We start from the raw sequence: 16,931 nt of genomic DNA on the forward strand, positions 1-16,931 counted from the left end.
CATTGTCTTAGTCTGAAGCTGTAATTAGTAAGAAAATGAGTCTGATTTGAATAATATGTGTAAAGATTTGTTTTGTGGTGAAGCATTCTGTAAAAATATCTTTTATCTATTAAAGGATATAGAAGTGACAGGAGACAAGGATGACAGTAGGTGCTTGCATATAACTGTGCATCGGCAAGCCAGTGCTGCGGCAGCCAACAATCGTACACCTCTGCTAGCAGCTAGATTTCTGTTTGATGATCATATTCGCTGTATGGCTGCTAAGCAGAGGTTAACCAAAAGACGTATTGAAGCAAGGCAAAGGAAAATGCATCAGATTGCTCGTCTTCTGGATCTTCCTGAACACATCCATCCTTCTCCTTCACCTCTAAGATATGGGCTACATGCAGTGAGGGATAGTGAACATTCTTCTGGTGAGTTTACCTTAATTCTCTGAATGATCAGAAAAATTTGTTTTAAATAGTTGTGAAAATTTATTTAGATATGACTGACATGGGGTTTACTAATTCTTCATAAGGCCATATTTGAAAATTTCTGTATTTTCTTATTTATTAAGGGTATATGTCTTTGATTTATAGCACCAATCTTTTTTTCTTCCTTTTTTTTTAATTCTATAATGCTACCATGTTGAGATAATGATCAAGAATAGGACAAAAATAAAATAAAAATAAACAGAACACATTAGTCACTTCATAATTTCTTAAAACTTAAATGATTCAGATTCTAAAAATTATATCATTTATGATGCTTTTGTAAGCATATAATTTAATGCATCACATAAAACGGTTTAAAAGTAATATAGAAATGCTGTTTTCTTAGAAATATAATGAGAAATAAGTGTGTGTGTGTGTGTGTGTGTGTGTGTGTGTGTGTGTGTGTGTGTGTGTGTGTGTGTGTGTGTGTGTGTGTGTGTGTGTGTGAAGTGAGAAAACATTTTCACTCTGAAGATATTTATAGACATCAATGTATTGGTATATTTGAGGTACGGTCCACCACCTTAAAGCACTTTCAGCACTAAAAATGTGCACTGAGATATTTTTACATTAGGAAAACAGCCCCAACCATGAATTCTTGCATGGTGTCTGCTTCTGCTATCTGAAGAATGAGCCAGAGACATGATCTCATTTCCAGTGGGTGATTATTGTTGGAGCCTGATTAGCAAGGGTGAGTATCTGTACAGTCATGTCTTGTGTGCGTGCATCAAGTGTGGACCAACTGTAGAAGAACTACCAAACAGACCAAAACCATGCAGGACAGATGTGCCACAGTGGAGTTGAGCAACTCACTAAACAATACAACACAGGGATGCCATGACCCATTTCAGCCTGGGCTGTTTATCAGACATTAGCACAATTCAGCAGCCAATAGCTCACCCAATTTCAGTAGTGTGATGGGATATCACATTGCTTGTGATATCCCATCACATTATATCACAAGCAATGCAGATACAAAAGGAGTGGACTTGGATAGTGAATGACTGGAAATGGGTTGGTAAAGATTCAACAAATCTCATGAATCTTTTCCAAGTAGACCATCCAGATGGATGAGTGCAGTTGCTGCATATTTGACAAAGCTCTCAAATCCCACTGCATGAAGGGGAGAAGCTGTTCAAGCTGGTGGGAGCAGCATCTGTGAGCCTCCGGGACCCAATTGGGCTGTCAATCAGTGCCTTGTTGGAGATATATAGAGGTCCATCATTTCTCAATACACGTACTGTTTATGGTGACCGTCTTCCTGGATCACCAGGCCATCTTTCAGCTGTGTCACATGATGCATTATGAACAAATTAGATATCCCATGTGATAGGACTGGTTCACTGAGCATCCCAACGAGTTGTCCTTCTCTTGTCCAATTTATTTCAGTTCAATTGAATGTATGGGACATTGAAAGAAGACCAAAACTAAAAAAAAAAAAAAAAAAAAAAGTATCTTTCTAACTTTAAAAATTCATTCGGACAAAAACAACAAATATGTACTGAAAAGTTATTACATTTTGGCATTTAGATAGATAAATTTGAACAGCCCTTTTCTGAGCACCATGCTTAAAAACTGGTATCCAGATTTTAAGCATAGTATAACAGCCTTGGAAAATTCTTTATGTACTTGCATATAATGTAATGTAATAAGGAAAAATATCTAGAAGTAAGCATGAACTGCATGGCCCTGGAGCAATTGTTGGAAAGTTTCTGAGGAAATTACATAAATAATTCCAGCTACAGTTCTCTTGAGTTGGCTTGCTTTGTTCACAGTCACTATAAGTACATAATGATTGGTAATCTGGACATCTGTATTGGTAAAGAACTAATGGTCATGATCATAATTTTCAGATTTTGGTTTAATTTAAAATTCAGCCATAAGATCATAAGGTGCCTCCGTAGCCAGGTGGGCAGGAGCAGCAGTGCGTAGCACACGCTTCTTGATTAGACCGAGATTCGAGCCCACGATCACCAAATACGGAGGATGCGTAAAGGTCAGGGAATGACTACCGCATATCCCCGGAGCAATATGGCCTTAGTTGCTAATGCTCCTAAAAACCAAATAACAACAACATAAGATCATAAAAATGTATTTTGAGGTGGAATTTTTTGCCAAAAATAAAATAAATTATGGCTTCAAGTACTGCAGCTCCTGATTGTGGCACTGAGAAACCTGATGGTCACCAATAGCTCACCCAATTAACCTCTTGCTGACATTCCATCACAAAAAAGTATAGCAAAAAATGTAATTTGGATTGCACTAGTTGGCATCAATTTCCACCTTGAAATAATTTCAACAGATTCTCATAGAAAATATATTCAAAACTCAGATATGTGCTTTAAAAGTTTTCAAATATCGTAGGTTAATGACTGAAAATCAAGACCTGTAGTTGCTTTAGTCATTTTTTCCATCTATTTTATCTACAGTCTGTCCCCGACATACGTAAGAGGTATGTTCCAGACAGTTGAATTTTACGTAACTCAGGAATGGCTAATAAAATATTGCTACTCTATCCTTAATATCCTCAGAATGAAGAAAAATAGCTGTATACCATAACAATTAAAAATGTTATCTGGGAACAGCAGTGAAGTAGTACCACTTTCACTTATTCTCTTAGGTGACACCATGATAATGATCAAAATGGAATTTTCTGTAAAGAACTTCACAGGGTTAAGTCACAAGAGATGCTGTCACACTTTAAAACATGCGAATGAGGCATGCACTACACAATGATAGTTTGATGCAACATCGTTGAAAATGATTGGAAGACATGAATTTCAACTTCACCACAATAACCCGATGTGTAACAAATATTACATACAAAATGCAAACAAAAGCTCCCACTTTGCTCTCTAACAAAACTGAACTGACCCTACAACCAGAAAGAAAGGAAGGAAAGGATATAGAGACGAAGTGCTAGAGTGTAATTCTTCAAATAAATAGCCGATGAAACACAATCCATGTGGCTTGAATGTTGTGGGGGTTTCTCTGAAGTGCTTCGATGTAGTTCACCTGTCTCAAACATGTTGTTGAATATTTCTTCAGACGTTTTAAAGCAGAAAATGAAATGTTAACTCTAGTTACACCACAGGTTGTTATCCAACATGGTTTGTATGGGAATGAAAATAAAAACTTATAATTATTGTTCCTTCATTCGACTTCACTCTTAACAATTATACAGAAAATATCTTTACGATTTTACCAAAAAAATTTACATAAGTCCGAAGTTGCGTAACTCGGGCTTACGTAAGTCGGGGACTGACTGTATCTATTTTTTTTATAGAACATTCCGGAGATTTATAGAGCAGTCGGGAGCTTTCTGCAACATTCTAGAATATTGTTATGTGCAGAAGAAAGGTCAGGATGTTTCTGGAAGGTTCTAGAAGTTTCGATGGAGTTCTCTAGAAACATTGTGAGCCTTCTGGAAACTTGTCTACCGATATATATATATATATATATATATATATGAGTGGGTTCTGCACCAAGCAAGCATTTTCGTTTTTCAAAAAGTATGTGTTTCAGAGAGCAAGCGGTGAACAAGAGTTGTGTGCATTAGTATAAATTATCAACTGTGTTTAGATAAAATTATTGTATTGTAAATAAAAATTTAAAATTTCTTAATTGTGTTATGTGCACGTACCTCAACCATACATGAAATATGCCATGTCCTTGCCAGAATAAGCCTGATAGCTTTTGCTACATTTGCAAAGAAATGGTATTAAAATCACAGCGGAAGTCACTGTCACAACTTGTGAGAAAAGTCTATGAACCCTATTTTGGGTGTAAAGTTGGAAATCAAGATAAAGTATGGTCTCCAAAGATTTCTTGTAGCTCATGTTCAAGGACATTAACAGGTTAGAGGTAATCATAAATCGATGCCTTTTGCTGTTCCGGTGAAATAGTGCGAACCTCAAGACCACAAACGGTTGTTACTTTTGCATGACCAATATTTTTGGTTTTCTGGAAAATCCAAGCATAAAGTAGAGTATCCCAACATACCTTCTTCCCTAGGGCCTGTTCCTCATAATGATACAATGCCAGTGCCAAAGCCAAAAGAAACTTATGTACTTGACTCTGATTCAGGATCAGAAAAGAAGTCTTCAGAAGATGTAGAACCCAGAACAAATACAGATCCAGACTTTTCAGATCTTGATACTGCAAAGCCACATCTAATCACTCTGGCAGAATTCAGCAATTTGGTCAGAGATTTGGACCTCTCCAAAACCAAGGCCTGATTACTAGGATTACAGCTTTAGCAGTGGAATCTTCTTGTAAAAGTGTCAACGCATCTTTTTATAGGGAGAGGCAATCTAACATAACAACTTATTGTTCCATGGATGGTGCTTTGGTTTATTGTAACGGTGTCCGGGAATTAATGAGTTACATCTGGAGCACATCCCCAAGCAGTGGAGGCTTTTCATTGATTCATCCATGGTTAGTTTGAAAGCAGTTTTACTTCATAATGGAAATAAGTATCGATCTGTACTATTGACCCATGCAGTTCACATGAAGGAAATGTACGAGAACCTATTCTTTTGCAAAAAATATGCTATCGAGAATACAAATGGAATATCTTTGCTGACTAGGTTGCAAGGTGGATACACTAAATACTGCTGCTTTTTTTATGTGAGTGGGATAGCCAAGCGAAGGATTGCCACTACAGGGTAAAAAATGGCCAGACTGTTCAGAAACTACACCAGGCCAGAAAAATATAGCACATCCTTCTTTGGTAGATAAGTCAAAAATCCATTTACCTCCATTTCGGCACCTCTGTAGCCAGGTGGGCAGGAGCAGCAGTGCATAGCACACACTTCTTGATTAGACTGGGGTTCGAGCCCATGACCACCAAATACAGAGGATGCGGAAAGGTCAGGGAATGACCACTGCATATCCCCGGAGCAATATGGCCTTAGTTGCTAATGCTCCTAAAAACCAAATAACAAACAAACAAACCTCCATTTCACATCAAGCTGGGTTTGATAAAAATATTTGTGAAAGCAATGGACAAAAAAGAATTTTCCTGTTTGAGGTAAAAGCTTCCCTATTCATAATGAGATTTTTTATTCAGATATTTAGTCTTCTAACAGTCTTCTTAATGTTTGAATCAGTGAGGCCAAGATGAAAGGGAATTTTTGTGGGTCCTTAAATGAAGCTGCTATTCCAAGATGAGGAATTCACAAAAAATTTAAATGCTACAGAAATAAGATCCTGGAAGGCATTCGAAAATGTCTGCAGGAACTTTTAGGCAGTGAGAAATGGCAAAATTACAGTAAAATTGTGGATGAGCTAATTTTAGTGTACAGAGAGTTGGGATGCAACATGTCGTTGAAGTTTCATTTACATTCTCATTTAGACTTTTTTCCTGAAAACTTGGGAGTGCTCTCCATTGAACATGGTGAAAGAAAGGTTTCACCAAGATAATTCTCAAATGGAAAAAAAGATACCGGGGAAAATGGAGTCCAAATATGTTGGCAGACTACTATTGGACTCTCGTAGGGAGAAAACCAGTGGATGATTATAAATGGGAAAAAAAATGGCAAAATAAGTGTTTTGTTATCAGATAAACATTTTTGTAAATAGAATAAGGTTAATAGACCCATTGTTCAATATTTAGTACTGTATGTGTGACATTTTCTTAAAATATATAAAATCTTTTTTTACTAGAAACTTAGTTTTTGACTTTAATCCCTTTTCCCTTAAAATTGGTGGGTTCAGCAATATCAAATCTACAAGAATTACCCAATTTTAACAGGGAGCAAAAAAATGTGTTTTTTTTTTGCTGACCAGTGTTATATTAGCATTAGCATTAGTAGAGGCATATGATGCAAGAAAGCAAGCTTATTCAGCATCAGCCAAAAAAAAAAAAAAAAAACCCTCTCCCATTTCACACCTCCGTTCGTTCGAAATACCTGTCCAGTTGAGCTTTAAATTTGTTTAGGCTATCAACTTCAACAACAAGTGATGGAAGTCGGTTCCACCAACCAACCACCCGCTGGCCAAAGGCAAATTTCCGCACATCTATCCGACATCCGTCCTTCCTCAATTTGAATTTATGCCCTCTGAGGTGATTATTCTGAGAAAGATGAAGAATCCCATTGGCATTGAGCATGCTCAAACCATTCAAAGCCTTATACACCTCTATCAGATCACCTCGCCGGTGCCTAGTCTCCAGACTCTGTAATTTGCAAAACTTAAGCCTTTCTTCGTAAGAGCAACCCTTTGTTCCATTTACTAATCTTGTTGCCCTTCTCTGTACCCATTCCAGCAGCTCTACATCCTTCTTGAAATGAGGCCTCCAGACCTGTATACAGTACTCAAGATGTGGCCTAACCATTGCCTTATACAAGGGAATAATCACCTCCTTATCCCTGCTAGAAAAATTCCTGTATATCATTGACAAGACACCATGAGCTACTCTTGCAGCTCGTCTGCACTGCTCAGAGAACTTCATATCTGCCTGCACAATTACCCCCAGGTCCTTTTCATTCTCCACCACTGTCAGTGTAGTACCGCAGAGTTGATACATTGCTCTGGGGTTACTGTTACCCATATGTAGTACTTTACATTTGTCAATGTTAAACTTCATTTGCCACCTCTCAGCCCATCTGTTCAACCTTTCCAGATCCTGTTGCAGCAGCATAGCGTCAGTAGTGTCCTTAACGACCCTGCCAACCTTTGTATCATCTGCAAACTTAGACATTAAACTTGATATCCCATCATCAATATCATTCATAAACACCGAAAACAACAATGACCCAACACTGAACCTTGAGGAACTCCACTAATAACATTAGTCCACGTTGAGCAGTGTCCATTGATTACCACTCTCTGTCTTCTGCCACTCAACCATCCCCTTATCCATAGCAGCAATTTGCCTCCAATGCCACACTGCTCCAATTTGTGCAGCAGTCTTCCATGTGCAACAGTATCAAAAGCCTTTCTAAGATCCAAATATATAATATCAAAGTTATTCCCTGCATCCAGTTCTTTTGTGACTGCATCATAGTATCCAATCAAATTGGTCAGGCAAGACCTGCCCTTAACAAAACCATGCTGCGTCTGAGCTATAACTGAATACTTGTCTAGATGATCCTGCAGTGCTTCTTTAACCAGTGCCTCCATTAATTTACCTGGAACAGAAGTTAAACTAACAGGTCTATAATTACTTGTGTCAGCCTTTGATCCTCCTTTGTGAATTGGGGTTACATTTGCACATCTCCAGTCTATGGGTACCTCCCCTGAGTCCAAAGAAGCTCTCATAATTATGGCTAGGGGTTTGCATACTTCCTTTGCTGCCTCCTTTAATATAACTGGATAGATCCCATCCACCCCAGGTGCCTTTTTTATGTTTATCCTCAACAATCTCTCCTCCACTTTCCTCTCAGTTATTACAAAATCATCCAGCTCACTGCCAATGTTTACTTTACCTACATCATTCTCCTTCCTGAATAACTCCTCATGCGTGAATGTAGATGCAAAATACTCGTTTAGATTGTTAGCCACCTGAGCAGGATCCTCAACTGTTGAACCATCAATATCCAGTGGACCAATCTGATTCATTCCTTTCCTTCTCGAGTTCAAGTATGTAAAGAACTCCTTTCTGTTTTTCTTTGCATCCTTTGCCAAGGATTTTTCGTAGTCTGCCTTTGCCTGCCTAATCTCCTTTGTGACTTGGTTACAGACCAACTTATATCTTTCATAGGCTTCCATGTCACCCATTAATTTGTATGTATCCCATGCATTTTTCTTCTCTGCCACATGTCTCATTAGTCCATCTGACAACCATTTAGGCCTAAACCTTGAACAATATTTCTTAGTTGGTATGTAAAGCCTGGTAGCCACCAAGATTAGTTCCTTGAATGCTTCCCATTTTGAGTTTGCTGTTGGTAACATCATCAGTTGGTCCCACTGTATAGAATTTAAATACTGTCTCAGACCATCATAGTCGCCTTTACGAAAACAAAAACCCTTCCCTTTACCTCTGATGGTAGTTACCTCCTTGAGTAAATCCCACTTCAACACACTGATCACTGCCACCTAGTGGTTCATTTATCTGCAGGTTCTTAATGCATGAAGAATCACTACTGATAATCAGATCAAGAGTATTGCTCCCTCTTGTTGCCTCACGAACATGCTGATGTAGAAAACAATCATCCAATAAATCCACAAAAGCCTTGCTAGTGTGCGAGTGACCAACCCACAAATTCCAGTCAATATCCGGGAAATTAAAATCCCCCATTATAAGACTCTCTGATTTACTGGCCCACTCTATTTCCCTGTACAATATATTATTATACTCATCAGAGTCATTAGGCCTATAGCACACTCCTACTCTCAATTTTGATTTCCCTATGCTTATGTCACACCAAACTGACTCGACACTGCCCTGCCCTGTCCATCGATGTCAACTGGCTTCATATGTAGAAGAGGAAGTGCTAGATCAGTGAAGCGCAACCTTTCCTTTGAAGGGCCATTTAAAAAATTATTCTGGATTACATGGGCCACAGGATGAGGGAACTGGATGTTTACTTCCATAATGAAAAACAGGAATTTTATTCAAAACTTTAAACTGTTGGTAAAGTATAAAATACAATAATAGCTTAACACTGGTACAGAACAACGTATTTTTAAATCATTGATAGTTAGGACTCATATATGAAACCATACCTTCACATCTTGCAATATTTGATATGTAGCAGTTATGACATGACATGATATGACATGAACAACAACAACTGTGTGTGTTACTAATCAATGCAAGAGAATTCCCTCTTTCTCTGTTAGCACAGTACTGATGTAAGCAATGGAAACAACACTAACAACATCTGTTATGTGTGAATTATTAACATTTATATTTTTGGAAACTATTTATTTTATTAGTTTTGCTACTTGAACTGCATGGTTTTTTTTTTTTTTTTTTTAATTTATTCAAATATTCTAATGGACTGAGATGGGCCACAAAAAATATTTAGGTGGACAACATGCAGTCTGCAGCTTTGCTAGTTCCTCAGAGTATGAAATGCCAAGCTGGAATCAAAATTTTAAAAGTTTGATCTTTTAGATTTCTAGAAGATAAAGTTGCCTTTGTGTACACAGTACATGTCCTTTAAAAAAATCTGTGTTCCACTGTCAAAAAACAGTTGCTATACACTGTCATGTTATATCCATATCAACATCACCCAAGTTTCCAATAATTTTGTAATGAAGTGCAAGGAGTGTTGTCTGAAATTGGCAAAAAAAAAAAAAAAAAAACTTTTCACCACTGACAAAGCAAATGAAAAATAATACATTTACATAAAAGATTAAATTTAAAGTTGGATAATATTAATTTCCTTCATTAGTGTATGAAGAAACAGCAACTTCGTTAATATTAAGTTGCTGTTTCTTCATACAACTGTTAAATTTAAAACAATCAACAGACTTTAAATTCATTATCAGTGGCAGAAGTACTTATAGTAGTTTTATTAGTAAGGAATTTCAAAAAATGTAACCATCAGCCCTGCAAGACTCAGAAATATGTTGGTGGGGTTTTTTTTGTTTTTTTTTATTAAAAAATAATAAGATTGCATCTAGGAGCCAGTTATTTCAAGTTTCATATTTTGTGTTATGTTCATTAGCAATTTTTATTTGTGCTATAAGTGTTTAATTTAGACATCATTAGTTGATTACACTTCATTTTATTTATACTTTGAGTTCTACATTTAAAATTCTTCCCAATTTAAAGTACTTTTAAGGAGTTTAAAGATACCTATTTAATTAGAATATTCAGATATTTTATAATTAACTGACTTTATATTCTCTTCTCTTGGATTGTTTTTTTAAAGCACCACCTCTAGATCTAATCAGATAACAGTCATACCCTGATTTGTGCAGGGTTACATTCCGGGAAAATACCACACAGTCCAAATCCGCGTAATGCAAAATGTAGTTTATAAATAAATAAATAAATTTTCTGTTTATACTCCGGGACGACCAAACGGTCAGAGGAGTTCGCATGATAGATTGAATAAATACAAGAAACAGCACCGTATTCAGTAGTCACGGGCTTGAACCCCGGTCACTCAAGGCACGTGTACTTAGGCACCCGCACGCCTGACCATGAAATAATGAGGGTTCTGTACCTGTACACAAAAAAAAAAATGTAAAAAAAATTGTCTTCATTCAGTAACAAAAAAAGAAAAATTAGAAACATGTCTATAAAATTAATCTTGCTAATACTTACCTCTAGATTTTTAATCTAAATTCATTGCTTCTTCATCGCCGTTTTCTTGTGATAAACTTGCAACAGTATCCGGCACTTTTTGAAAACAATTAGTTAAAACTGTTTGCTTAGAAGCACGCTGTTTTTCTCTAAATTTTTTCATAAGGAACTAAAGCTAATGATAAAGTTCTGCAAAAATTTAAACTCCTCTCCAAATTAGGATCCCTATCCAGAGCTCCTTGGTTAAGCTGATTTGCAAGTATTAAAAACTCAGCTAGTCTGTTCTCGGTCAAATTTTTGTGTGCATCTTCTTCGTTTTTGTCATCATCTTCACGTTGCAAAAAAATATCATCCATTGATAATTGTTCTCTATGAGATTCAAGGACTTCTGTGATATCTGCTGGTTCCAGTTCTTCATGGTTCATCTTTTTCCGCTGATCATTTTGCCAGTTCTCACAATCTCAACTTCTTCCAGCATTTCGACCGTGGCTTCTTTAATGCAGTGTTTTCCACGCTGCATTCATTGTTGAGTTCTTAACTTCACCCCATGCAAATTCAATATTTTTTACAGCATCAAGAATGTTATAATTCCGCCAATTATCTCGAATTGAAAGACTGCCTAGTAGTAGGCAGTCCATTAGTAGCTTCTACCAATTGTAAAAAAGATCTTAGGTAACAAAGTTTAAAAGAAGCTATAACACCTTGGTCCATCGACTGAATTAACGAACTTGTATTCGCTGGAAGAAAGGTAACTTTCACATTTGGGTGCATATCAGAGAAATTTGTAGGATGACTGGGTGCATTGTCAAGAATGAGCAAGATTTTGAATGCTATATTCTTCTTCAGGCAGTATCTTTTTGTTTCGATGCAAAAGCAATTAAAAAACCAATCCTCAGATTTTAGCTGTCATCCAGGCTTTTTTGCTTGATTTCCAATGAACTGGTAAGGAGTTCTTTGATATTCCTTTAAAAGCATGAGGATTTTCTGACATATAAATTAGCAGCAGTTTACACTTAAAGTCACCCTGTATATTGCCACATAACAAATGTGTTAACCTATCTTTTGCAGCTTTGAAACCTGTGGCAGTTTTCTCTTCGTTTGAAATGAATGTTTGGCTTGGCACATGCTTCCAAAATAAGCCAGTCTCATCAGCATTAAACACTTGACTTGTTAGATAGCCCTCAGTCGCAATAACATCCTTGAGCGTTTTCAGATACAAAGAAACAGCTTCCGTATCTACATTGGCTGCTTCACCCATTAATTTTAGATTGTGAAGACACTGATGTTTTTTAAAATTTTCAAACCAACCCTTACTGGCCTGAAAGACATCTGCATTGTATGGACTGGCTTCTTTTTCTTGTAAGCGATTAAAAATTTGCAGAGCTTCATTGCAAATAATATCTGAATTAAGAGGCACTCTCTTTTGATTAAGATCTTCTATCCAGAAAGAAAGTAATTTTTTGGTTTTCTCTATTAACAGATTTCTCACTTTTGTAGTGCTTTTTGCAGCCAGTGATATGGAACAGATAACTGAACTTTTAATTTTCTCAGCATTTTCCCTAATTTGTCGAATGCAAGATTCATTTATGCTGTATTTCTTGGCCAATGCCATAACCTTTTTGCCATTTTCTAACTCCTTAACGATTTTTAATTTTTCCTCTAAATTAAAAATTTTTTTTTGTTGTAGCTTTCTTCATTTTAGGCACTAATTAAACACATTTTATATAGACAAGAAATATTAAATCAGAAAAAGCAACGTTTGCTGATTAAAACACTTTACATCTGGTTCGTACCAGAAAAAGATTCTGTCTGAACAGCTAATGTAGGATAACTGATGAAGAGGATTCCCGAATGAGAAAGTTGTTTCAAAAATAACTGGACAAACACACCACCATTTATTGCTATGTTATAAGAATCAGTTTAGAATGTCTTTGTGATATTTTTCTAAAGCACATTTCTGGAGGTCACGACCATAAAACAGTAAAAACAATTAGCACTTTCTGGTTTATTGGGCTTTTCTGTTAGTGAAATATAATTATAAATGGATAGTAAACTCAATCTTATTGCGCAATTATACCGACAGCTGGGATTCTGGGGCTCTACGTTATTATGGTGAGATGTATTTCTCCTTCAGTGAAATCTTCAATCATTAATGTAATAATTAATTAATGTAAAAAACATAAATAAATTTTCAAAATATGCTCCTCATCCCTATTTTTGAACCTTCGTAAACAAAAATCATGCAGGTAGCTAAACTCGCCACGCAATCTAAAATCTAGGTAGTAAATACCTGACCGCACAATAAAAAACTGTGCAAATTGAGGGATGACTGTACTTTTCACAGCTGTAATGTCTTTTATTACCTACCAGTTCTAAATTAATGTTTAAATCTTCTGATTATGTGCCAGTAGAAAAAAAAAATTGAAAGTAATAAATATATCAATATAGTACTAAAAATGCCATATGCCATATATATATATATATATATATGACTGTACCTCTTTCTTCAGAGAGAAATTTAACTAAAAATGTCACTTGTCAGGCATTTTCAGTGTAGTCAGACTTTCAGAATCTCTTCCTCAAATACTCATATTCTTTTGACTCATTGTGTATTGACTGCATTCTAATTAATAATATTAAATATAGGAAAAACTTTGAATGTGAAATGATAAACAAAGCTGTTCTTGTTTGTATGGTGACACCTCTCTGTGTGTAGAATTATACTGGTTTATTAAACACTACAAATTAATCTGCATTTTCTATACAATAAAATAAAGTAAAGTAACATAAAATAAAAATATTATTTTGAATTACTTACCTTGTAAGTAAGAGAATTATCAGCACTACATTGTACCTTATACTTTGCATTAATTGTATTTAACCCAGTGGCAGAGGTGCATTGCTTTAACAGGCAATGCACCTCTATGTGTGCAATTCTCTATGTAGGCAATGCAATTCTATGTGTGTTATATGTTAATTGCCAGTTTGTGATTAGTGAATGTCTTAATACGTTACACAATTTATTAAGTTAAATTGACAAAATATAGCAATACATGCATATGCATTTGAATTTTCATGTGCTTATCAGTTTTATGAACTTAAAAATGCAGTTGACTATAGGCTTTTTAGTTTATTCCCTTTGTAAACAGGTGAGAGTTGTTTTAGCTTCTAAAGCAGCTACCTTCATATTCTGAAATAACCACCATAGTTGTACAGGTAGTTCGACTTTACGAGTTAATTTGTTCCTAGCGCATGCTTGTAAAGCACAAACTCGTAAAGCGGGAATTTATTTCCCATAGGCATAGTGTTAAAAACAGGAGTTACATTCTCAGTGATGAAATTTGATCATATGTAATGTTAAATGAAGGTCAACAAAATAATAGTTTATGCCTAAACAATGATTTATTTATCCAAAGAAATGAAAAAGTAGTCTTTAAATAAAGCAAATTATAGTAATAAAGAAATTATTTGTCATACAAATGTTAAAAAATGTTTATTCTTTAACATGAATAATGATTTCATGTTTGCTTATGATCTAATTTTGTTTCCACTGTTATTCCTCTTCACGGTTTCTTTTTATTAACGTCACTCTCCCTAGCATTACTTTGTTGTGACATACTGTACAGTATTAATAAGGAGGATAAATTTGAAATAAGACAAAACAGCGAAATTGAAGAACACTACTCATTCATAAAGCAATGAATGAGTAGAGCAACAATCTTATCAGTTATTCTAGCATTGAAGCAGTTACTTTCACTTATCAATTTTTATATTTTATTTTTCGCGCGTGCGCGTGTGTGTGTGTGCGCGCGTGTGTGTGCGCGTGTGTGTGCGCGTGTGTGTGCGCGCGTGTGTGCGCGCGTGTGTGCGCGCGTGTGTGTGCGCGCGTGTGTGCGCGCGTGTGTGCGCGCGTGTGTGTGCGCGCGTGTGTGTGCGCGCGTGTGTGTGTGCGCGCGTGTGTGTGTGCGCGCGTGTGTGTGTGCGCGTGTGTGTGTGTGCGCGTGTGTGTGTGTGCGCGTGTGTGTGTGTGTGCGCGTGTGTGTGTGTGTGCGCGTGTGTGTGTGTGCGCGCGTGTGTGTGTGCGCGCGCGTGTGTGTGTGTGCGCGCGTGTGTGTGTGTGCGCGCGCGTGTGTGTGCGCGCGTGTGTGCGCGCGCGCGTGTGTGCGCGCGCGTGTGTGTGCGCGCGCGTGTGTGCGCGCGCGTGTGTGCGCGCGCGCGTGTGTGCGCGCGCGTGTGTGTGCGCGTGTGTGTGCGCGCGCGTGTGTGTGTGCGCGTGTGTGTGTGTGTGTGTGCACGCACGTGCGTGTGTGTGTGCGCGTGTGTTTCTCCCTGCTTTGGAAAAAAATAAAAAAAACCAGCCACGCACACAAACTGGAAAAATTATTTTTAAAAAATAAATAATTACATTTAATCGATATTGCAGTTCATTGGGGAAAAGTCAACATTGGTAATATGCAAGCAAAATAAGAAACCCAAAGTTTGTTTTTCAAAAAAAAAAAGAAAAAAAGAAATATGCAGGTGTCAGACCCTGTGTATATTATGATCAAGGGTGCCGTCATTGTGTAATGGCGCCTCCGTAGCCAGGTGGGCAGGAGCAGCAGTGCGTAGCACACGCTTTTTGATTAGACTGGGGTTCGAGCCCATGACCACCAAATATGGAGGGTGTGGAAAGGTCAGGGAATGACCACCGCATATCCCCGGAGCAATATGGCCTTAGTTGCTAAAGCTCCTAAAAACCAAGTAACAAACAAACAAAACATTGTGTAATAATTTTTTTCAAAAAACTGATTACTGGCTAATTTATATTTACATATGATAAATATAAATTAGTTGATCACAGTATTGAATAGATTAACTTCATTCTTACAGGGAAGTGTCATTCAGCTGACTTTGATCTGTGTCAATCTGCCCAACATTATAGGAAACCTTCCTTGCCTTTATGATAATGCTTATTGCTTTTAATTATTTTAGTTTATCTTTTGCTATTTGTGATTAATCGCTATCTTACATAACTGTATTTGTTGTATTATAGTGCACAAAATTTAGTATATCCTAGATTTATTGTTTTATTATTTAATAGTCTTAATAACTTGCTTTTAAAGCTTCTAATCTGTAAATTTGACTTTGCTAAGATTATTCTTTGACATTTATTGTTGATATTAATAAATTGTACTGACTGTTCTGCAGTGTGGTTGTTTGGCCAATGTTCCCTGCTTCCTGGCCACTTTCCTATACAGGAGATGTTACCTTTTCATTTACCTAAATACCTTTTATGTTTTGTATGTTGTGTGAAAAGTAACAGATTTATTTAAGGAAAATAAAGTACACTTAATCAATATGTCCATATATTTTATTTATAGATAAATAGACCATGGTGCACTCAACCCGGACCACATCAAGCATCCTGGGTCTGGCACGGAATTTAACCATGGGCCTTTACCTACATAATAAAATGTTATGTAGGTAGTTGAAAAAATAAAATAAAATAAATAAAGTTGAGAGTCTCTGATCTACAGGCTTAGTAGGTCTGGGGAAAATGTCCTGGTTTTCCTCTTCTTCCAGTACTTCCCTATCACTGTCCCGAGCTCAGAAAACAAAAATACGAAAAAGAGAAAAAGCTCAAAATCAGTTGATTTGACTGCTATAGATCATTTGTATAGTTAGACCTCATTACAGCATAACATCATGTGTGCCATAAAATATCTCATACTAATTTATTCCATTGTAAATTAAAGTTTCCAGTTTATTTCAGATATGAATTAAATGTTGTCAATCTTCCTAATTAGCACAATTAAAATTAGTGTGCCAATAAGTAAAATGTAGAAATCTCATGTTTGTTTTGAAAATTAAATTTTGCATTTTTCTTTTAAATTAGGGTTGCAAATGTTTATAATAATCTGTAGTGCTATAAATTCTATTTCAAGTTCCAATTTTTTTTTTTAACAGAAACAATTCAAAATTATTTTTTTCATTTTAAAGAAATAACTAGCATTTCACAAACTTATTTTGGGATTCATGCCAACTTACTATCATCATTAACTTTGAGTTAAAAAAAAAAATGTTTTTTTTCTTATAGCATATGTTCTGGATTTAAAGCATATATTCTGGATTTTAGTTATCATAATATAATGCAATATTTTTGCATTATATTGTAACTAATCTGCAAACTTTGTACTGTCATTTTTGTAGTACTTGTATTTATAAAAGAGAAAAATATGCAAGCTTTTTAACATAAAAAGTTTCTTACAAAATCA

General features: G+C 36.2%; 1 protein-coding gene across 2 annotated transcripts in view; it reads left to right on the forward strand.

Annotated features, from left to right (window-relative positions):
- The window catches only part of ema (C-type lectin domain containing ema), a 223,042-nt gene that overhangs the window by 174,807 nt on the left and 31,304 nt on the right, over positions 1–16,931 (forward strand). For both annotated transcript variants that reach the window (XM_090386684.1, XM_090386685.1), the window contains exon 21: positions 116–413. In XM_090386684.1, coding sequence (XP_090242810.1) covers positions 116–413 — 298 coding nt within the window. The remainder of the gene's footprint in view (positions 1–115; positions 414–16,931) is intronic.

Source organism: Mastigoproctus giganteus, chromosome 12 (genome assembly GCF_048544385.1).
Source record: "Mastigoproctus giganteus isolate SK-2022 chromosome 12, ASM4854438v1, whole genome shotgun sequence".
Classification (NCBI taxonomy): domain Eukaryota; kingdom Metazoa; phylum Arthropoda; class Arachnida; order Uropygi; family Thelyphonidae; genus Mastigoproctus; species Mastigoproctus giganteus.